This window comes from Antrostomus carolinensis, unplaced genomic scaffold, assembly GCF_000700745.2.
Source record: "Antrostomus carolinensis isolate BGI_N321 unplaced genomic scaffold, ASM70074v2 scaffold2172, whole genome shotgun sequence".
NCBI lineage: Eukaryota > Metazoa > Chordata > Aves > Caprimulgiformes > Caprimulgidae > Antrostomus > Antrostomus carolinensis.
The window spans coordinates 109,787-133,771 of NW_010301462.1; the positions used below are offsets into that span (position 1 = coordinate 109,787).

Consider the following 23,985-nt stretch of genomic DNA (forward strand, 5'->3'; position numbering starts at 1 on the left):
ATTTAGTTTCTATGATTCTTTCCATATTATTCCAGACAATAGGGCTACGCTTTCCACAAGAAGAAGAGTATATACAGAGACCCAATCAGATTTTGTCATCCCTAAGGCAGGGGATTGATGACCAAGATATCAGAAGGAGAGTCTTTCAACAGCAGTAGTATCTGAACGATGTATAAGGAAACAACTGGAACAAATAATTTTTAGGAAAAAAATGTGAGGTACTAATAAACATCACCATCTGACCTCTCACAATAGTGTAATATGTTAATAAATTAAGGAGTTTCTAAAAGAGTGGGATGTCGAGAATAATGTGGAAGGAATTGAAGAATCACACACAACAGATCAGATAGGTTAATACTTTACTACTATTAATTCCTTTCCACATTACTCCAGACAATAGAAATGTTTAAAGCAGGTGTACAGAGAAGATGAATAGATTAAAAAAAAAAAAAAAAAAAAAAAGGCAATTCAGCTTCAGCACAGAAGATTGTCTGAAGAAAATGTATTTTAAAAGATGCATCAGCAGACAACTGGACAACTGGATATTAGTGTCCAGAAAACAAACAAAGTAAAGATCGCATGTTAACCAGGCAAATTATAATAATTGTTTCAATGGCCTTTTCAGCCATAAAACTATGATGAAGGAAGTAAACCTAAATAGACTTTTAAACACATTAGCGTCCTGTAAGCACTCTCAAATTGACCCAAATGCGAAGTGGAATTTCTGAGAGACAGTAAACCACAGCTGTATCTCTTAAACAAAACCAAGTCTACCAGGGGTAAAGCTTTGAAGAAGCTCACATTTTTTTAATTTTTCAGGAAAGAATATTAATAGTGAAATAGTGTTCTTGCTTTGCATAGGAAAGAAACAGTACTATTTAAGTGAAAGAAGAATACTCGTGTAGGATCTCAGTTTATAAACTTTACCTCTCCTTGAAAAACAAAAGAAAGATTCGCTATATCATTCAGACACTGATGATGAAAAGGAAAAAGGTCTATGCAGTGTAAAGAAACAACATTTCAAAAATATGATTTTTAAACTGGGGTTTATAAAACCACCGAGAAGATCCAGTTTGGTGAATCACTGGCACAGGTTGCCCAGAGAGATGCCAGAAGCCCCATGCCTGGAAACATTCAGGGTCAGGCTGGACGGGCCTTTGAGCAAACTGATGTAGTTGAAGGTGTCCCTGCTGATGGCAGGGGGGTTGGAACTAGATGACCTTTAAAGGTGCCTTCCAACCCAAACCATTCTATGATTCTATGCATTTTTACATTGGTGGAAATGAAACAAAAAAAAGGAACTCAAAAGATTTCCCCATTCTCCCCCAGATTCCATAGTCTTATTTGAAGGGAAATTTATGGTAGTATCTTCTTTTGCTATTTTTGTAGTAAGTCTAAAACTCTAGCTGATGAAGAACCAAACCAAGAACACTTGATATTTATGTACTGTACTTCTATTAAGAACATGTAAGATGTTTTCCAATAAGAAGATAGTGGTTTTGTTAGGATACCTGAAGATACTATAGGATTCTGAAGCAACCTAGGGTAGCTAACTAATAATATATAAAAATCAACACTGGACTGGATTAGCATCATGGTAGCTGTGACATTTTGCTGCTAAAGGTAAAAAGTGAAAAGCAGTTAACTATCCATAGATAAGACTTGACAGTTTGTATAGAACCTCATACCATTTAGGTTTACATAATTATCTTATTTTGCACTAGTTGAAACCAGGAGAAAATAAGTACATTACGTGGAGGAAATAGCACTTGTGGACTCAATGGCTTTTATTCTTTGAGATTTTTATACCATACACTAGCTAAAGATCCCAAGATTTAGCATCCAAGATATTTGATATCTGCTAAATCTGATGTGACATTTATTTAAGGAAATATTGTGATAATTCATACCACATTCTGAAAGAAAAAATGTCCAAGGAAGAAGACAGAGTTATAATGTGAGATTGCTCTATTAAATCATTGACGTCCCAGAGGTCAGACTACTCCAGCTGTATCATAACCATGAAAACATGGACTGTTTCCTGTCTATATCCTGGTTTCATAAGAGTTCATTTATAAAATATGATGAACTGTAACTACTGTGTACAGTGCCAGAATACCATCTCAAAGTACCTACTTCAATGCTTCAAATGAATTCACTTAACAAAATTTCCACTTCTGATCCTAAGAACTTCAAGAAGAGACCTTCAGAGATTGGTAGGGCATGAAAACAATTTCCTGCTTCTTATTCATTGCACTGCAGCTTGTAGGCAAACACAGTGAAACAAAAAGTGTCTTCTTATATTTTTCCTTCTGGTCTTATGAAAAAATGAAGGCTACACCCTTTTTTTTTGATACTTACTTAATAATTAAACTCTTTTAAAAATAAACTCCACTGGGTTCTGAGCTGCTAAAATACAGTCATGTTCCTAAAATTTATTCCACAGGCATTTTCATTCATGACATCTAGTACGATGTCATAGCTTGTTATCATAAGCTCCCTTACACTTCTGTTAAATAACCCTCTATCTGCTCAAAAGAACACTGTAGTTACAATCCTTCTAAACAACACAAGTCTATCTTTGGAGTTACAATCAAAAGAGTGTGACTGGTCTACTTTCAACACCTGGGATTTAGTTTAACTTTATTACAAAAAATCCCCTTTCTCACATATTGGAAAAAAGAAGTCTTTTGTTAAGTTAAAAAAGTTCCATAGACCAAAGAAAGCAAAAGCTGTACCCTAGAAGGCAGGCTTTGAAGGTATTGAGGGAGAAAATTCCCTTCTATTTGTGTTCTCCTGGCCTATACACAACCTAGGCCTGTCAGGCTCAGGTGTGTCAATGTAGTAAGGTAAGCAAAATGGCACAAACAGAAATGCATGAAAGCAAGAAAAATTTTTAGAATATTGGTAACCCCTGAATGTTTTAAATATAGCAACTCCTATTTTAGGAGAAAAATACTACCACAAAAGAGAATGACTATCACAGGTATATAAGAGCTTTTGCATAATGCCTGGGTTTTTATGCAAGATTAAGGGAAGAGTTGAACTTTACTACAGTTACATGACTTTCAGTGATGACATGCTTCTTCTAAAGGAAAGCTGTCCTTTTCTGGTTTAAAAGATTACCTACTCCAAGGAACATAAAATAAGGAAACATAAGATTTCTGTTCTTGAACACCGGGGTCATCTACATAGGGATTTACACTAGTAACTGAGTATGTTCTGCTAGGATATCGTGGTAATACACATCACCTAGATACAGAAAGATTAACAAGTATTGTATTTTCTGTGAGGATAAGGCAGTGTGTTTCCAGTATTGTAAAAATTTTAAGGTGTAATGAGCAGTGAAATGGGGTAGAAGCACAGAGGTTATTAGGGTCAGTAGGAGAACTTTAATGCCATAATAGCATTTATTTAACAGAGAATGTATTTTTTGATGTATTAACCACCAAATACAGGAACTGCCATGCTGAAAGGGAAATAATTGACTATGTTAAGCTGAATCAATGTTTTTCACTAAAAATTAGAAAAAGAATGTGAAAGTGAACAGGTTGGTTATTATACTGCTCATAAACTTCTCTATAAGGAGAGTTCCAGTTTAATTTAGGAGACAATAAGTAGTGCCTATAATTTATTATTATTACCATTATTATTATTACAACCCAAAACTTATCCATAGGGCATATGGATAACTTACTTAAACAAATACAAAGAAAGACATTTTTTTTACAATAAATTTATAGCCCAGTTCAAACAGATAGTATTATTAACTTTCATATAACACATATGGGGTGATACTGTAAATCAGAAAAAATAAAATCTTGCAAGTGCTGTGTAGGTGACTGTCTAGCCATATGGCTTCAGGTAGGACTCTGGAAGGGAAAAGAATTGCCAGATAACAGAAGTAGTTTGTGGTATAAAGACTGGAATGGAAGATGAGAAGAAAGGCATAAAGAGTCAACAAGGAGGAAGCTTGAAACAAGTAGTAGAACAGAGATCTTCCATGGTATATAAATGAAGTGGAATTACTCTAGGTATCCCTGTGAGCAAGAGGAATTTGAAGCTGAAAGTAACAAGTGCTAACGAAAAGGCTACAAATTGGAAATGATAGTTGAGAGAGAGGAAAAAAAAAATGAAGGCAGACTGACACAGCAGAAGTTGAGATGGATGAGGCAAAAGATACCGATACAGAGAAATATTATACTGATGAGACCTAAGAAAGAAGCTTCTGTAAGTACTGCAAACAGAACCAGAAAGGCATGATAACATTTTTACATAGAAAAGGAAAGACCAGACCAGCACTGATAACTATATGGAGGTTGAGCACATGAACGATGAGTGGGATCGCAGAACAGTGAATGGCAACAGGAAAGGAAGAACATGACAAATTTTGAGAAAAACTAAGGATTTTTTTTTTCCAAGTTGAACTTGAGGTTTCTTGCGAGATAGCTAGTAGTCTGAAAGAAAGTATACTGTATCAGACTACCTCCAGAAGAGTAGTTGAAACAGTAGAAATGGATAAAGTTGCTCAGTGAGAATATAAAGAGGAAAAATGACAGAACCATAAACAAAAGTGTAGGAACTATCACTAAAAAAAGCAGTGGCTGAAGTACAGAAAATTTGAGAAACAGGAAAAGTAAAGAAAGGAGCGACCTTTTTATTAAGGAAACAACAGTAGTTTAAGTGAATAGGTATTTTTCTTTGAAAAGATGTATCTAGGTCTCTAGGAAGTAAGATACCTGGATGTTTCCAGGGTATTAGTGATATCGGGAAAAGAACGGAAGCTGTAGGTATGCTTATATTTGATTTGTTTTTTATTTTAAAGAGCATATAAAGCCAGATTGATGCAGACCTTGATGTAATTAGCTTAGGAAACCTGAGTTTTTGAAGAAGCATGGTACTGGGAGGAAGTTACTCATTTTGAAGAAAAAAAAATAAAACTAACAAAATCTTTTGTTGTGGTCTCCTACTCTGGCAATGAAAGCATCAGAAAATTGATTGGGTCTTCATCTGTGCAGGCTGATTAAAGCATAACCCTATTGTCTGGAACAATATGGAAGGCAGCTAGAGGAAATAAAATCCACAGAAAACAAAACACAGTCAAAAATATACATATGTATCAAGATATTGATGTCTTATGCAATAATTACAATGAAATATTAAAACACAGAAAAGAGTCACGTGAAAACTAGTAAGAATTTGCTATTGAACAATGTAACAGTCTGACAGAAATTGCCTAAGAAACATAGGGAAGCATTGAGGATGCTTTAGTAAGTCCTTACTCAATTGCTTTGACATACATTTCAATCCTGATAGCATTTTTATTTGATTTGCTTTGTTAAGCATGGAAAAATTATGCCAAAAGTTGTATTAAAATGGAAAATTCTTTGCTTTTTTCCACTTTTATTTTGATCAAACCAGTGTAAGCTCCTGTTGAGTAACACCCAGAGGGATTTAATACTCAGTATATGTACGCACAACAATGTTACATTCTACTGGCAGTTTAGCTTAATTGTATGCATTCATAATGTTAACAAAGTCTTTAGTGAAAGATTATTTTTCAGCTCTTGTTTTGCAGGCCAGGCTGTGTAGGAAGAAGAGAATTCTGCAGTACAACATGCATAATATTATAGAACTTGGAAGGAAAATTTCTTACCTCCAGCAACTAGCCCAGACTCTCCTAACTGAATTGCTACCCCGAAGCCACCAAGCTTTACTGGTGCTGAATTCTCTTTTGAGGCAAGCAGTACACAGTGTGGCTGAAAAGACAAAAACCCAGACAAATTATTATATTATTTGAGAAATACAATTTGCATTCCAGAACTTATTTTCATAAATTGGCAAACAGGAGCTAGAATTTTCTAGTTTTTTTGAAATAATTTCTTAATTTCAGATACTTTTTTCTGGCCTGGACTCCTCTTTCTTCATTGGCTTCACTTTCAATTGTCCCAGGCACAGCAAAACCCTATCAGGACTCCCAAGGAACACAAAGTGAAATAAAAATAAAATGGAGATAAAAATTAACACCTATAATTTCTTACCTATTACTACTTTTTCTTTTTACCTTTCACCCATGAGCCTTACAATGTTTCAATTCTCCAGTAGAAACATCCTGCCTATGATACATTTTGCTGGATCTTAGCCTTCACATAGAGAACATAAAACACTATTTTGAGCCCTAATCACAGAATTCACTGATCACTTTCCAGCTGCACAAAAGGAACATCCCTGCAATCTTTCTAATAAATATTCTGCTAAGGGAGGAAATTGTTAGGTTTCTAAACTCGATTCCAGGCACAGCCATCCATAACTTTGATTTTCCAGTCTTTCCAGTAATAAGAGTGAGATGTAATGTACAAAAATGGAATATTATACAACAATTTGGATGGATACTGACTGGGGTAGGAGGAAGCAACGTACGGATAAAATCTATTAGAACACAATTCTGTATTTAACAGACATAGCCAAACTACTGCATTTAATATAGATATATTTCCTGTATCTACTCAAAGCCTCCCTTTGCAGTCGACCATATTATTTAAAAGGAAGAATGTAAAATTTGTATAATGCTTCTTGAGAATGCATTATTATTTAAATTACAAAACTAGGAACTCAGGGCAAAGGAGCTACAACAAGCTCACTCTGACTATCTATAAAGTCATAATTTGTAACCACCCGTGTTTTCTTTAAGAAGTTTTAATTGTATGAAAACAAGCAGGTTCAAGTAAGAACGCGTAACCTGTTTACAAATCTAACTGAAATCTGCAGAATCTCATAAAATCCTAAACAGAATATATATTAAGAAAGTTAACACTGAAATTCTCATTTCAAATGCTAAGGAGAGTACTAAGTCAATATGATATTCTTGAGATAATAATTAAATTTACATTATCTTATATCAGGACTTATACAATCTATTTTTAAATTTGCAATTTATAGATGCAATTTTCAATCCCGTACACCGTATTTAAAATAGTATTATCAGGTGGTATTATCTCTGAATGTTGTATTTCACTTCTGCCTTACTGAAATTGTTAAGCTGCACACTTTGGGCACTTTCACATTCTCTCATCACTGTCATTTGGAGTGAAAAAGATCAACCTCAAATTTCTAACCCCAGGCAAGGAGGAAGGCAGACAGGAGAACTACACCGACATAAGCAAAATGTACCAGTTCACTGTGGTGTTGATTTCTTTTTACCCTACATTTGAAAAAGTGATGCTATTTCCATGACGGTATTAAAAAGAAGACAGGCTGTACCAACATAATTGTCATCCCAAAATGAAGCTACTGATACTGCCCACTGGAAAGGTTTCTGAGAAAAAAGCCAGATCTCCAATTCAGAGTGAAACTCGGAGAAAACTTTATCATAGAACCTCTCCCAGCAAAGTCCAAATTAACAGCAAAATTGATCTTTTCAACAAAATGAGTTTTGCTAGTTAAAACTATATTTAAAAAAAACCAGTTGCAACATTAGTTAAACTTCCCCTTGTTGCTAATTGTACTGTGTCAGCTGATTCTCATCACTTTCATAGAGAAGCTGGTGCTTTAGCTTTCTAATAAGAGGGCTTGCAGGCTACTCCTCCCTGTCTTCACCAGTGGTTTTGAAAATCAGCAAAAGTTCTTAATATATAAATGGTAAGTGGCTTCTTTTATACTTAAGATATAGTAAAACAAATTTCTATTAAAATGTCTCTTAACTGCAAAGGTATTACTGGTCTTTAAACTCTTCCTTAAATATATCTATGTTTAAGCATGCCTGCTTGCTTACAGATGACAAAACTTACGATTGCAAAAAGTTATGTTTCTAATGTGTCTGCAGTGCAATTGATTTTTCTCTCTCTCTCATTGACCTAAAACTTGTCATGACTTATGCAAATCATGCTGTCAAGTATTTTTATAGAAAAGCAACATAAACAACAAATTATAGTAGTAGATAGGTTTCAAGATGTATCTGAAAGCATCATGGTTTTTAACCAAACTTTCTATATTACTTATTGTGCTGACAATATGAAATGGCAAATATGAAAACAGAAATATTTTTTAAACTGCTACCATATTGTACCAATTTAATGCAATTGTAACATCAGCCAATATAGGATGTTAAAATATTTTAGACTGCACTCTCAGTAATTCAGATTCTGTATGCAGATAAGGTCTTACTAAGAATTTTACCTCAAGTGCTGCCATTTTCACTGCTGTAGCTATATCACACATTTAAATGTAATTTTTCATTTTTAAAACCTAGGATGCAAAACTATTTTAAAGTTATGTATATGGTAGTGTTTTGCTATTGTTTTTTTCTTGTTACTGGTGCTGGACCAATAAGTTCAGAGAACCAAAATCCATTCTGAAGTTTTTGCAAGATTTGCCCCTTAAAAAAAAAAAAAAAAAAAAAAAAAAAAAATCTAATTATCGCTATGACATACAAACTGAGGACAAAAGTTGTATCATTACTAATCAGTTTTAACTATCTCTCTAAACAGCTCATTGTGATTCTGCTCTCCTAACCACACACTTTTTAAGGTTTTCATTCTTTGGTCAAAGCTGACTTTTATCTTCCAGATTAGATTTTACCTTCCTGGTCAAAAATAAGCTTAGTGAAATCAAAAACTTTGAAATGAAAACAAGGAAAATATGAAAACAAGCTGTTACTGCATTAATGTGGTTTCCAGCTAATATTAGTTTCTTTGCATAATACTGATTTCTGAACAGTCAAGAAAAGGAAAAAATACTTAAATTTACATGAAGATAGAAATTATTGAAAACAAGCTACTGTAATAGTACTGACTCAGAGTGTTAGTTATAATAGATTACATAGCCAAATAAATATTAATTGATAATTGTTTTTCTAATTGAAAACTAGTGACTTGCATGCCAGAGATCCTGGGTACTTATTTAAAATCAATACTGATGAATTTAGAATTGTTTTGATATATTTCTATGTACTTTGTATCAACACTGAGAATACTTCACTTAGCTATACTTACTTGTTTTTGCATCTTAATTAGAAAGTTTTCTGTGTCAGAAAGACTAATCCTAACATCAGAACTTAAACAAATTATTTGTACTTACAAATAAAATAAAAAATTTAAATTTCTAAAGTTTAGAGCAAAACATAATAGTTGATTTTTAAAATAATACAAGACAGTAATAAAGATGTAAATACAAAAATAGTTATCTATGTGAGTACTCTGTACCATCTATTCTTCCCACTTCATATGAAGAAAAACAGGGAACCGATTATTCTAGGCTTACATTGTATCACGATATCTGCCCTTCTACTCAGCTACAGCAATCCTTTGGTGCATTTACTTTTTTTAGTTATTGCCTTTCATGCTTATATCACATAAGACTGTATGCAATAAAGCAAGCAAACATGTGAAAATTATCAAATTGCAGGCAATTTAATTCTTAAAATTTCTGTTTGCATCCCTACAGAACAGCTAAAAAATCCTCACAAATGATGGCTGCAGCTTCAGCTGATTTACTGACCATTCTTCCAGACAAGGAAGTCTTCTGGAGTAACCAAACTAACCTTGCCATAAATGCCTCGGAAATTCAAAACAATGCCACTTGTCCCTTAGAGGACAACTCACTATCACTTGCTCTGATAGTATTTTTCTCTATTGTTTTTGTCGTTGGATTGGTTGGAAATATTATAGCCCTGTTTGCTTTCCTGTGCATTCATCAGAAAAGGAATTCTATCCAAGTTTACTTGCTAAATGTAGCTGTTGCAGACCTTCTGCTGATCTTCTGTCTTCCCTTCCGGATACTCTATCATATTACCAAAAACACCTGGATGTTTGGACTGATTTTATGCAAGATTATAGGAACTCTATTTTATATGAACATGTATATTAGCATAGTACTGTTGGGACTAATTAGTCTAGATCGTTATGTAAAAATAAATAAGTCTGTGAAGCATCCTAAAATGTTAACAACTACACGAAGTATACACATTTGTTGCATAGTGTGGGCAATTGCACTAACAGGATTTCTAATGGTAGTCACACCATCTTTCTTTAAGAGTGAGGACAGCAATTCTACTATGTGCTTTCATTACCGAAGTAAACAGAATGCGAAGACAGAAGCAATTTTAAATTATATTATTGTAATCATTTTTTGGATAGTTTTTTTCCTTTTGATACTTTCATATGTTAAAATTGCCAAGAATCTTCTGAAAATTTCAAAGAAAAGAGCAAATTTTCCCAATGCAGGAAAGTACACACAGACAGCAAGGAATTCTTTCATTGTACTTGTTATTTTCACCATCTGTTTTGTTCCTTACCATGTGTTCCGATTTGTCTACATTACATCACAGTTACAAAATCCATCTTGTTATTGGAAGGAAATCATTCACAAATGCAATGAGGTGATGCTCATATTTTCATCTTTTAACAGCTGCTTAGACCCAGTTATGTATTTCCTAATGTCCAGAAGTGTCCGAAAGACTGTATTCCAACTTATTTGCAGAAGAATTCATAGAGATTCAGGCCTAACTCTAGAAAGCACTTCAGAAATAAAACTTGGACAATATACACAAGAGCGATTATCTACTACCATTCCCCACTCAAGTTCTTTAAAGAAGAAGTCTTTGATTTGATTGTTTAAATGAATGGATACTGGTTTTTCTCTGTCACACCAGGACATCAATTTAAGATGTACCAAATGCAATACTGTACAGCTACTAATTCTGCCTCTTTCTTCCTGTTAGAAAATAAGAAGTCTTACTTTGGTTTGTGAAAACAAGAAGTTACTTTTCAGAAGTATTTTGCTCTTGTTTATCCAAGAAAACAAAATAGGAAGTTCTCAGACATCATCTGCTGGACTAAACTAGAACACTAACTCTTTCAGGAGATTTTAACAAAGTGGTTTGAACCTGTATAAGGAATCTTGTATATAGACATTAATATTACCAACTCAAATAGGTTAAAAAAATAGATGAATTTTGCAAAAAGTAAATTGTGTCCTATTCAAGAGACCTATATAAATCATTACAGATTTTATGTATTTCTCTGTTTTAGTAGGTTTCAAAGAGATCAGCATTTGAACTACATTTATAGAAATCTTTTTTCCAATAAAATATTTGAGAATTTAGCAACATATGTTGCTTAAAAATGAGGTAAAGAATACGACTGCCATTAATTCAGTTATAATTACCTAAGAGTTACACTTTGTTTTATTAAACAGCAAAATTGAAATATTCAAGCCTCCTAAGCCCCTTATGAGATTTTAAACATTTTAATGAAATTCATGGTCGAAAACCTGAAGAAAACTAAGCAACGGTTTTGGAAAATTAGAAATTAAAGGAGAGATGACATATGGGTGTTTTCAGTTTCCTAAGATTTCCTTCATACTCTGACAAATTTGGTGACTGCAGCTACACAAAGCAGTTCAATAAAGAAAATAAACTTACAGAACTGAGCATACAGGGTAGAAAAGAAAATTGGCTCTCGTGAACACCTGACACACCAGCTCTAATCTTTGCTCAGGCTCAGTCACTGGTCTACTTACAGATTTCCAAAGCCAGGCATTTCAGCTGCACGCTTCCTCCCTGGCACTGATCTTCTCTTTTCATGTGATTAAAATAGTCTTGATAATTGCTGATGCTATGTAAATATAATGTAACAACAATGTCGCATAGATACAACCGTATTCCCAGATTAAAACCAAACAAGTTTATGTATTTAGGCACAAACAAAAATTTCCAACTGTAAGATTGTTTAAAAAAGGGGGCTGAAGGTGGGGATTGTTTGACTCGAAGATGAGTAATGAAGCAGTTATACCAAGAACTTAAATGTCTGGCATGACAGGCCAGAAAGGTGAACGAATTAGACACTAGATGTTGAGCTCCATAAAATAAGGTTTTATTATCCTGAACACATACAAGCAATATTGCTCAAGTAAGCTGGTGTAAAGAAGTTGGTTTTAATATGACTACTGTAATTTCTCTGATGGATCTTTTGACTTTTTATGCCAAATCTGTGTCAGAACTTGTGGATTTTTACTAATTCTGTACAATATTCTGGTTTTACAGAAGCTACTCATAAAACTCCTATTGAACAAAGAAAACATAACACTTCAACTCTGCTAGATAAAAACTTGTTTTAAATTTTATGTGATTTTACTTCATTAAGTTTCGGTGAAGCTGGATATAAACAGCTTAAATTACAATGATTAGTCAGTGTGGTTTTTTATTTTTTACAAAAAAAGAGTAGGGTTTCTTAATCTTCAAGAGAGAGATTCCTACAAGCACATAATTTTCACTGAAGCATGATGGTAACTGCAATTTTTCTTAAACATTTCAGTATACAATTAAGATATTCATACAATAATTTTAATTGATTCTCAAAATAATTGCATTATATTTTTTCATGATCTTTCATCTATCATCTTTTCATCCTGTTATATGTACGCTGAAGCAAGAACTGTCTTGGCTCTGTACATTGCAAGGAACAGCATGTCCCTTGTCCTCTGCAGTTCTCCTATGCAGTATAATTCTACATTGTTACATCAACGCTGGTAAATCTAGGACTTTATAAATGAGCGTGTCACAAGATATGTACATTATCTCATCATTCTTTCTTTGCCTATATTTCTTCTACTGTGAGTAGATGATCAATGACACTGATCATCAGGCTGGGACTGGTGGGGGATGGGGGACACACAAATGACACTGTGCAGCTTGAACAAAATTTGAATTCTAAAACTTTATAAAAGAAAGTATTCTGTTTAAAACACAATTTTCATTTACAAGGACTGCAATTCATGGACACTGCACAACTGCAAAACCAGACTCAGATCTCTTCAGAAGACCAAATAATAGGGCTCCAATGCTACAAATGAAGTTGACTTTCTAGCCAGTAGTTTCTTCAAGAGGAAAGCCTTAAACACCCATATCTACTGGCATTGATCAGATGTGTTCTTACATGACAGCCATTCTTTACAGATTGTAGAGAAGGAGCACCAAGGAAGCCATGCACAGTATCAGTAGACAAGGTTTCAGAAAAAAAAAAAAATTAGAAGAAATACTGAAGAGTAACATTTTCCCAGGACTACGTGCTACACATTAAAATGTTTCAAAAGCACTTCAATACAGGGCAATCTATTGCTTAAACCAGCCTCTGTCCACAAGCAGCAAATACGACCCAAATATTTCAAAGAGATTTCAGGAGCTACAGGTTAATGTTTGTACTAGGCAAATCCATAGCACCTCTAAAGACAAATAAAATCAGGCAAGCTTGAGTGTGTAAGGTACCCTAGGGAAAAGTTAATGGATTTGTTTGATGGAAGCCACGTACCAGAAAATGAGTAAGAGAGGAGCTCTCCGGAAGAGCTGAGAAGCACTGGGACTTTAGTGAGGTCACCTACTAAAGACTCTAAGAAACCCTAGCATGTTAGATGTTAATTTTTGTTAAAGGTGATATGGTGTACTTGGATTTTAGTAAGGTCACTTACTAAAGACTCTACGAAACCCTAGCATGTTAGATGTTAATTTTTGTTTTAGAACTGGTTAAAGATCTGAAAGAAGCTTAAAAACACATAGTCTATTTTCCTCATGATATTCCCCAAGAATATGCAAATGGATACATTTAGAAATATGTAGAACATTACAATCTGGAATGAGTGAGAGTAATGAGATGACAAAGTTTTCAAACCACACACAATTGTTCAGGGTAGTCAAACCTAAAAAAAGTTCAAGATACAACTCTGTTAAACAGCAATAAAAGATAAAACAGACTATTAAAATTAGGAGGAAAAAAACCTGAGAAGTCATCATTGTGCTATTGTATAATTTAGGTGATACAGAGTCTATAATTTAGACGATACAGATTCTATACAGAATACATTAAATAAATCAATTATTCATCTCAGAAATTAAAATCTGAAAGGGAGTACAAGAAGTCTATAACGTCAGGTATGACACAGGAGAGGAGAACAGGAATAACTACATGCCCTTTGTCAGAGTGGGACATTAAGGGAGCAACAGTTAGAACAACCCCACAAAGCAACCAAACAAGTGAAAATACTTAAGGATTTCCACAACCATGTAAATCAGTGCTTCAAGATGTTAAAGGCTGGATGTACCAACTGGCTTAGAAAGGGATCTGAAATTAGACAGCACTGTCATGTAGGAAACAATTACCAATGGCCAAAAACCAAAAGCAGATATCTTTATTGTTTTTTAAAAATATTTAATCCTAACAAATTTTTTTTTTGCCATCAATTTTCCCAACTTTGAGTATAAAAGAGTATAAAATGCAAGCAAACAGCCGTGAGGCATCTTGGGAGGTCTGCTGAAAGCTACACTGTGACATCTCAAATGACCATGTAATTAGTCACTTTAATAGTGTCTCTTACTTCTCATCTTAGCAGTGCTTCCTAAATACTATCAGGGACAGTTATAGCAACTAGTTGAGTCTTCAGCTGAATTTCAACATTAAAATAGTTACTTATTCTTCTTTCTGTAAGTAGATCCCAACTCAACACACATCTCCACATAACCTGTGTGAACCTCACTTTTCTTCTTTATTCAAATCTACAACACATCCTCATATTTCAGCTGGTGCACCAAAATGTCACCTCTATTTTACTATGTAAAAAGGAGTGCACATTCTTCATTAGAATAAACACTATTTACAAAGTGTATATAAAGTATACATGCTGCCTAGTCACTTCTATACCTTTAGACTTGACAAATACATTAATAGCTACATTATCACATATACAGTCGTTAAAAATGAATGGAAAACATAAGTGAAGAAACTCTGATTGCCAAAAACAAGTGTATAACTTGAATCATAAACATATCAAAGTGTATCTGGTTTGAGTGAACAACTGTGCTGGTTTTTGCTAGGAGAGAGTTAAATTTATTCACAATAGCTTGTATGGGGCAATGTTTTGGGTTTGAGATGAAAACAGCATTGATAACACAGTGACATTTTCGTTATCAGGCAACAGCACTTGCACAGCATCAAGGCCTTTTCTGCTTCTCACCCCACCCCACCAGTGAGGAGGCTGGGGCTGCATGAGAAGCTAGGAGGTGACACAGCCGGGACAGCTGACCTCAACTGACCACAGGGATATCCCGTAGCGTAGGACCTCATGCTCAGCAATAAAAGTTGGGGAGGAAGTTTACCAGGGCTGCCATTTCTCAGGAACTGGCTGGGTATGGGTCAGCTAGAGGTGAGCAAGAGGGGTTTATTGCATCACTTGTTTTTATTGGGTTTTGGTTGGCTGTCCCCCCTTGTTTTTGGTTGTGGCTCCCCTCACCCATTTTTTTTTCTTTAAACTTACTAAACTCTCTTTATCTCAAACCATGAGTTTTGTCACTTCTACCCTCCCAGTTCTCTCCCCCAGCCCACTGGAGGGGGAGTGAGCTAGCAGCTGCTTGGGCTGTAGCTGCCTACCGGGATTAAACCACAACACACCTTTGTTGGCATCCAATGTGGGACTCAAAGGGTTCGAGATAACAACGGATTTGACCAGAGTGTGTTAGAGGGAGCAGGAGGAAGCATCAGAAGCAGCCTGTTTTGCAGCAGAGAAGCCACAAGAACAGGAGGGGGAACATACAGAAATCATAAACAAGTTTTCACACTTTTACCCTTCCGATTCTCTTCCCCATCCCACTGTGGGGGAGCAAGCAAGAGGCTGTGTGGGGCTTACCTGCCTACCAGGGTTAAACCACAACATCAACTTTCATTTTCACACTGAAATTAACTGCAATTACAGTTCTAACCTGAAAATTGTTGTTTTCATGAGGGCAGACAATCCCAGAATCACAGAATGGTATGGGATGGAAAGGACCTTAAAGATCATCTAGTTCCAACCCCCCTGCCATCAGCAGGGACACCTTCCACTAGAACAGGTTGCTCAAAGCCTCATCCAACCTGACCTTGAACACTTCCAGGGAGGGGGCATCCACAGCTTCTCTGGGCAACCTGTTCCAGTATCTCACCACCCTCACAGTAAAGAATTTCTTCCTCATATCTAATCTATACCCATCCTCTTCCAGTTTAAAGCCACTACCCCTTGTTCTATCACTACCTGCCCTTCTAAAAAGTCTCTCCCCAGCCTTCCTGTAGGCCCCTTTCAGGTATTGGAAGGCTGCTAGAAGGTTTCCCTGGATGTATCGATAATAATAACAATAATATCCTTCAGTTTTATTGTTTTGATAACACAACATGGAAAAATTTAATTGAACAACTTCCATCACAACATTAGTCAATAAAACCATAGAAGAGGAGTGTAACTCACATCACTGATAAACAAGTGAGAGTCACGTTATTTCTGGAAGTAGAAAACTCACATATGGATGCTTTGGTTTAATGCTCTCTCTGAAAGCACACACAGAATCAGGGCAGAGAGAAGGGAGTTGTGTTGCACAGTACAAATAAAGCATACAGAGAAAAAGAACCCATTGATAATGTTCCACCAATCAAAAAAAAATATTTTTCATGTATTCTCTGTAGCACTGGGAACCTTCTGCCAGCCTTTTTTCGATCCTTTACACAAAATCCCAACTACTGAGTGCTCTGTTGAATCCAAGAGAATGGAGAAGGTGCTACAAAGCTGTAAGCATTCACTGCTTGTAGAGTGAGTAGGCAGGGAAAATCCTTGCACAGTTGTCATTAACAGACATCATGAGAGTGGGAATAACTGGGGGGAACGGATGAAGCTGAAAAAGCCTTAACATTCAAACAGCACAGTTAGAGCGGGAAGTGTAGAAAGAATATGAATAACAGAGAAATGTCCGTGTATTGCAGTACTGCAAAGTGAGAAACAAAATGAGGAGGAAAAAAAGCTGGAGTTTACTTATAAGCCTATGTTTTAACAAGCTCAATCACTTATTTAAAATATACCACAATATTATATTCTGGTGCATGTTACCTTTAAAGTTATCTTGCTTTTGTCTGTAAATAGTGAGTCTTGGTTCTTTGAAGTCTGCATACAGAGAGGAGTAGGACACCTTTACACTTATTACAAAGCAACACCAACTTCTTCACAGAACTCTCAAACCAGAGATATAAATGACCGTGCTTGAGAAAGAAAAAGATACTTGCTATTCCTTCCACAAAAATTCTCACTAGGTAAATATGTTAACATAAGCATGGTCAACAACAACTTAAAAGTCTGATTAAAAGACAAGATCATTTTTGTTGGGGGGTATAGGAACGTACTACTTGTGTAGCAGCCAGTGCATCTTAAGAGACTTATCTTGGTATTAAATGTCATATAGTAGATCAAATTCCAAGAACATGAAATTAAATCTCAAGGGCTGCTGCACATTTGATGCGTGCTACACATCTATTCAGTATGATTCATCCTCAGCATCCACAGTAGCCACACCCAGGGTTGCACACTTTTCTGTGCCCTATCCTCAGCAGTTGCCTTCCATCCTTCCAGATGTAGAGACTGAGTGCATCTCTTGGGCCTCCCAGAGCACAGAGAGAGCCAGGACTGCTACAGGAGCCAGAGGTAACTAAGCTGCTGTCTTCTTCCTTCCTACAAGGTGCAACTGCTGCCAACACATTATATACACTGTTGTACAGCAGGAACAGCCCAGTTTTCTATTTGGCCTGTGACAGGCACAAGGAGATACAAAGTTGATTGGGTGTCCTGGTTTTTAGCTGAGACAGAGCTAGGTTTCCTTTTAGTAGCTAGAAGAGTGCCCTGTTTTGGTCTGTTGCAAGAGAAACACTGATAACATACCAACATTTTTATTTTTGTCACTGGAAGTGAAGGACTTAACGTTTTGTTAGTCTACAAGCGCAAGATCGAGGGAGGGGGGGCACGAGGAATATTTAAAATAATAAGCTAGATTGGCATTCATATTTGCTATTAGGATATTCCATACCACATAATGTCATGTTCAGTATATTAATGAGGGTCTCTTCCTCTCTCTGGCTTTCGATTGGGCTCTTGCTCTTCCAGGATTGCAGTTTCGGTTCGGGATTGTTGCTCCTCCAGGATCGTTATCTGGGAATGGGCTGGGCTTGGTCGGCAGGTGGTGAGCAATTAAACTGTGTATCACTCATTTGCATATATTATTACTATTATCATTATTATTTTAGTATAATCATTATTATAAGTTTTATTCTATTTCAATTATTAAATTGTTCTTATCTCAACCTATGAGTCTCCTTACCCTTGCCCCCTGATTCTCTCCCTGTCCACTTGAGGTGTGGGGGGAGTGAGTGAACGGCTGTGTTTGGCTGCTGGCCCAGTGAAACCACCACATTGGGCTGTCTTCTGTTATCCCAAGCTGGCAGAGAGGAGAGGAAGTGGCCAGGCTACCTCTAAGTGGATCAGTCTGTCACATATGATTACATTACATAACATGCTAGGTATGGATTGTAAATGGCTGATTGAAATACCTTTCACCACTGAGAATTTCTCTGGTTTGGTGCTTTTGGGCCACAAAATAAGTTGTCTGCATACCACGTCAAAAGCAACATATGATGCTTACTGGCATATAAAATCTAGTAATGTGTACAAATTAGAAAGTGATAATGGTTTGAGAGTAGAGCAAATATAAATAATTGAGGTGAAGAATGCAGGTGAAAGTCACTATGAAGAACTTGAGTGAATTGCATAAAAGATGCACTTGTACCATTTGAACATCACCAAATACGTTTTGGATAACATATGCCATTTATAAGTTAGGTGAATGGAAATAGTCCACTGAAAGAATAATGACGGTACTTACTACAGCTTAAAACCAACTGTAATTGTATTTCTGGAGTTGTAGGGGTTTTTTGTTTGTTTTGTTATTTTGTTGTGGTTTTGGTTTTGTTTTTTTTTTAGCTTATAATATCCTATTCCTTCTTACTCATCTCACTAATCAGTTTCAAAATGAAGTCTGATAGACTGTAATTCACTACAATAGTCTATTATCATACAATGATTCAAGAAAAAATGTAGCATTATGTCTTTCTACAGCAAGAGTTATGGTCATCACAGTACAAATACCACAGGCTACAGTTAATAACCAAGTGAAAAATACTAATTAAAAAGCCAAAAAAAACCACCAAACCCCTGCTAACTGGAATTGCTCACACCATTTTTTGGCATGTATCCTCTTAGCAAATTTTCAGGATATGCATTTTTGTGTCTAAACCCGGATGGAACACCACAGTAACAAGGACTTTTAAGACTACTTAAGAGACTATTAAATATTTAATTAACAAAAGACTCTCTGTTAGAACAAATTTTAATACAACTACACATTCAAAAGTGGAAAAAATAGAAGCAAGGTATAACTAAATGTAACAGGAACAAGAATTAAAGTACATGCAAAGTAAGTACAGCATTGCAAACTAATTACTAATACTCCACAGCAAGTTTCCCTCACTTAAATTTAATCTTAAATGAGATCAAGTATGTAGTCTAAATAGAAGGCAAGCATACACATCCATCATTTTAGTAAAAAAAAAATAATAAATTAATAATGAGACTGAACAATAAAATTGATAGTAGATCAGTGAGATGGATTCTCACAGTGTATGTTTAAACATAAAGCAAAACTAACAAAACAAGAACCTTACCAAAATTGCAGAAGTTTTTATATGGTATCTCCTATGCTCTCATAAAGGAACTTCTTTATAGCTGCTCAAAAGCCGTATCTGACAACCGCAGACAGAAGGAAATTCAAAGGTCTCAAACTCTGCAGCGCTAAACAGAGTTTGATGATCTGGGATCAAACCTTTCCTGTGGAGGAAGGAAATTGTCCTGTGCACACTTCTGCATGATTTGTTTAAAATACTGTACTTCTTGGACACAGAGTCAGTTTTCCCCAACTGATGCCTAGAACGCATCAGCTGTAAATTGTTTCCACACAATCCATCACCTGACTTGACGTATGAGATGTGTTCATTTGGTCACTCACATGAGGAACGACATGGATGCAGTATTATTGCATGTGGGCTTCAGGAATAGACAGTCAGCTTTGTGATAGCTCTTGCAGATGAAGAACAGTTAAATGCCACTGAAAATACAAATTTTCATGCATAAAATAGCAACTCCTTTTTTTTTTTTTCTCTCTAGAAAGTGGGCAGTCCTAAAGAGAATGACAGTAACAATCCCTCCACCTCCAAAAAGAGGAAAGCACTATATAAAGGATTGTAAGGTGCCTCTGTGCCATACCTACACAATCAAAGGAGTGTTAAAATCATGCTTCCACACTAAATCTTTTTATTTATCTAATGGAGCTGCATCCTGACTTAATTTCAAACTCTTTTTTGCACAGACAACATCATGTCTGAATTTTAAACGCCTAGCTGCTTTTTGACACCGTAAAAGAAAAGTATGCATTCTGAAAATCTACTTGTGTCAGAGAGAGATTGTTCTTAACTGTACTTGTCAGATTCAAATATCATCCTTTTCATTGCAGCAGTGGAGATACAAAGGATATCAGACAGAAAAATTTTGTCTCTGCAAAGGAAGGTGCCTGCAGTTTGCACAGGTAAGCTTAAAACTACTACTTTTTTGTTTCACCTGACAAAATTTGGGCATTGACACAAAAATGATCACTAGACTTCTAAATAACTGAATTCAACAATTACTTTGTGAAATTAACTCATTGTAATAAAATAATTTAATACATTTTGGTTAACACTTTATATGGTACTTAGCGTGCACTAAAATGCAACAGCTACAGAAGTGAGTTTAATTTGCAAGTGGTCAAACATGGCCTATAGCATAATTTTCAAATATGACTTTTACAACTTTTTACTATCTAATCAACTTGGTGTCTGGGCTTTTTATCATAGCTACATAGAAACCTCTCTGGTATCTGAGTTAATGTGCTTACAGCTATTTAAAAAATATATATCAGCCTGTAAGTTTGAAATATGCTAATATTTTCCATACGATTTTATATGGAACAAAAGGTGACTAGGATACACCTCACTAAAATAGTATCTGTACAACAGGGAATCTCTTCACTACAGGTTAGTAAGCTGAAATGCCAGTTTTTATATGTACTCATTGTATAGAGCTTTGATTTCTTATCTGAAGTCTGGAAATTAAGAAAGATTGAAAACTGAACTTGGAAAAAATTAATGTATTGCAGTTTTCAACAACTATTTTGTATGTTTAAAAATGATGACTGAATTGTTTATGCAAAATGCACACCTAAGATTAGAAGTCTGAACAAAATAAAACGAGATACAGACATTAGCACGAAATAAATGCATCTAGTCAGATTCCTGCATCATGCAGTTTATTTTGTACTTTAATGGAGGCAGAGTATACTCCTCTGCGTTTCTGCAATGAAAGTAATACTTTGCATTTATTTGGCTTATTTAACTTAAAATAGTCTAGAAGTGGTTTCCAAAGTAGGTTACAGGTGTTCCAGAAGATTGCGAAATAAACCAAGATCACACAAGTTGTTGTCAGACCCTAGCTTGAACCTTCTGTTTCTTCATTTATTTTATTAGATTCTACATATGTGCAATCTCTGGGGTTTAACATCAGACAACTTTTCTTCACAAAAACTCAGTGGAAGAGTGAGAAATTTCAGTGACACTGAAAAGTAGGGGAAAGAAAGGAACAGTTAAAAAAAGGAGCAACAAATAAAAGAGATGTTAGATGCACAGTACAGAAGAATAATTGCTTCAATTATGTTTCAGCTCTCACCATTCATTCAAGAAATAGTGGCATAAATGAGAAATTCAACATGTCTTCTTCAGCCATCGTTAGCTACTACTGTAGCTCTACCAGTCATCTACTCTTTGCTGTTTCCTGCTGGAAGTTTTGGAAATATTCTTGCTGCCTGGATATTTTCAAGACAAGCACCCACAAAAAGAACACAATATATTTACCTGGTAAACCTTGTCACCGCAAATTTACTTGTATGTAGCACTATGCCTTTTCTGGCTGCCTATTTTGCAAGAGGGTACCAATGGACTTACAACTCTGTAGCATGTAGAATAGCAAATCACCTTGGGACTCTCGTTATGCACGTCAGTATGTATGTTACGATTACAATCTTGTGTTCGACTGCTCTAAGTCAGTATGCAACACTGAAGAAAAATAGTGACGCACAATACTCTCAAGCAGTTAATGAAAACCTTTACAGATGCGTACTCAAAAAGTTTCGTCAGCCAAAATTTGCTAAATATTTATGCATTGTTATATGGCTTACTGTGCTCTGCATAACAGTAATAGCTATAGCATATAATGCCCAGGCAAGGGCTATGGAAGAATTTCACAGATGCTACAACGTCAGGGTAGAAGCTGGTGAATTTACTGCAATGATTGCAGCTTCTCTTGCCACTGCATGCTTTTTTGTGTCTTTTATAACAGTTTTGTTGTCATACTATTCCCTTACCAGACATCTGAGTAACATACAAAAAAATACCTGTATTGGAGAAAAACATCTAATTTACAGAACAGTGAAAAGAAACATTCTTGTCATTCAGATGATATTAACTGTCTGCTTTCTTCCCTATCATATTTTTAGGCCAATTTTTTATGTATTGCTTACAAATAATGACTGCCCAAGGTTAAACTATCTAGTGGAAATTAAAAATTTCCTTACTTGTCTGGCTGCTGCTAAGAGTAGTTTAGATCCGGTTATAACCCTTCTGCTAGATAAAACATTTAAGAAAAGTCTGTACGGCCTGTTTACAAAATCCACACCAGAACACCACAAACGTAAAGCCGACATTTTCACTGAAGAGACTCCCGAAATGTGAAGAAATATGGAAATATTTTAGTAGACTATAAGTAACAACAAATTCATTTTAACTACCTATAACCAGACTTTGATATGAAATGGTAAATATTTAAATAAAAAGATAATATATTACTTGCATTTGTTTTTCAAATTATTTTGCTTGCTGTATCAACATTAGCCAAAATAAACCTGATGTGTGTATCCAAATGAATACAAGCGATTGATACATTGATCTGTGCAACAGCTCTTCATCCATGCAATGCAAAAGACATTTTATGTTTGACCTACAGACAGTGTTTTCTACCTAAACAACCAGGGAAGAAGGCAGAAACTAAGCTGAAGTTGAGAACCCAGTTCTCTTATCGTCAATAAATGAGTCCCAGGTTTTGGACACGCATTTCCTTTATAAAAAACGCTGAATAAATCATAGATGTTTTCTCTGGAATAGCTGAACCACATAACTAAGGCTTAAGTAAGTAGGCATGGTGAGCTATAAAACACATTCAAGATTAACATGTATTTTTTGTTCAGAAGTATTTGGGTAGAAGGAGGAAATACACCATGAAATGCTAAAATGCTCTTTAGTGCATAAAGAAAAGTCCTTGATGACATCTTATTCTAAAGCTACTGAAAAATGCCATTATTTACTTTAGCTATGTCCATCACATTAGGATTTTGCTATAGTAACTGCTTTTTTAGGAGTAAAAAACTGTGTTAAGAAATGATTCACATTCTAGCCTTCACAGAAAAAGCTTTACTAGAGCTCTGTACTTAAATAGCAGAAGTCTCAGTCTTAAGATTTAACTAATTTATCACTCTGCTCTGAAATTTTCTGTCATGGCCACAGTGTTACTGTGACTGATAGTGAAACAGGATGACTCTGAAAATTTTGATGGTGACGGATAACCTGCAGGGGTGAAGTATCCACAGACGAAGAGAAACTGTTGGCCTAGGATTTTACTTAGTGTTTGAGAAGATTGAGTTCTATATATACTCTGCAGCTTGGTCAGGAACAATTTTTCTTGCAGTCTTATCCATGGCAGTCACATTCAACAGCTGAGGCAGTGGCTTTCTTATGGGTACACAGCCTTTGTGTACTGAGGATACCATACTCACCCAAAAGTGCTCAATACTCATTTCACTTCAAAAGTAGATTAACACATGCTGCTCCAGAAGGCACTCCTTCACAACAATGTTTAAATCCAGATCATTTATAGAAGAGTGCATAAAGAACAACAGATGTACAAAATTGCAACGTATCTGAATGCACAATAATATTAAGTGAAGAAAAAAGGGATGAA

The 23,985-nt window shown here is 35.4% G+C and overlaps 3 protein-coding genes across 4 annotated transcripts in view; 2 read left to right on the forward strand and 1 right to left on the reverse strand.

Moving 5' to 3' along the window:
• The window catches only part of CASK (calcium/calmodulin dependent serine protein kinase), a 149,938-nt gene that overhangs the window by 88,073 nt on the left and 37,880 nt on the right, over positions 1-23,985 (reverse strand). For both annotated transcript variants that reach the window (XM_010163449.1, XM_029083886.1), the window contains one exon: positions 5,657-5,759. In XM_010163449.1, the coding sequence (XP_010161751.1) occupies positions 5,657-5,759 (103 nt within the window). The remainder of the gene's footprint in view (positions 1-5,656; positions 5,760-23,985) is intronic.
• Positions 9,464-10,606, forward strand: GPR34 (G protein-coupled receptor 34). Its single transcript, XM_010163446.1, has one exon. It carries the CDS (start codon positions 9,464-9,466, stop codon positions 10,604-10,606), a length of 1,143 nt encoding a protein of 380 aa, XP_010161748.1.
• Positions 21,669-22,703, forward strand: GPR82 (G protein-coupled receptor 82). The gene has a single exon (XM_029083887.1). It carries the CDS (start codon positions 21,669-21,671, stop codon positions 22,701-22,703), a length of 1,035 nt encoding a protein of 344 aa, XP_028939720.1.

Excerpts from the sequence above, each read along its gene's own strand:
- GPR34 (XM_010163446.1), top strand. The coding sequence starts at position 9,464 with ATGATGGCTGCAGCTTCAGCTGATTTACTGACCATTCTTCCAGACAAG.
- GPR82 (XM_029083887.1), top strand. The coding sequence starts at position 21,669 with ATGAGAAATTCAACATGTCTTCTTCAGCCATCGTTAGCTACTACTGTA.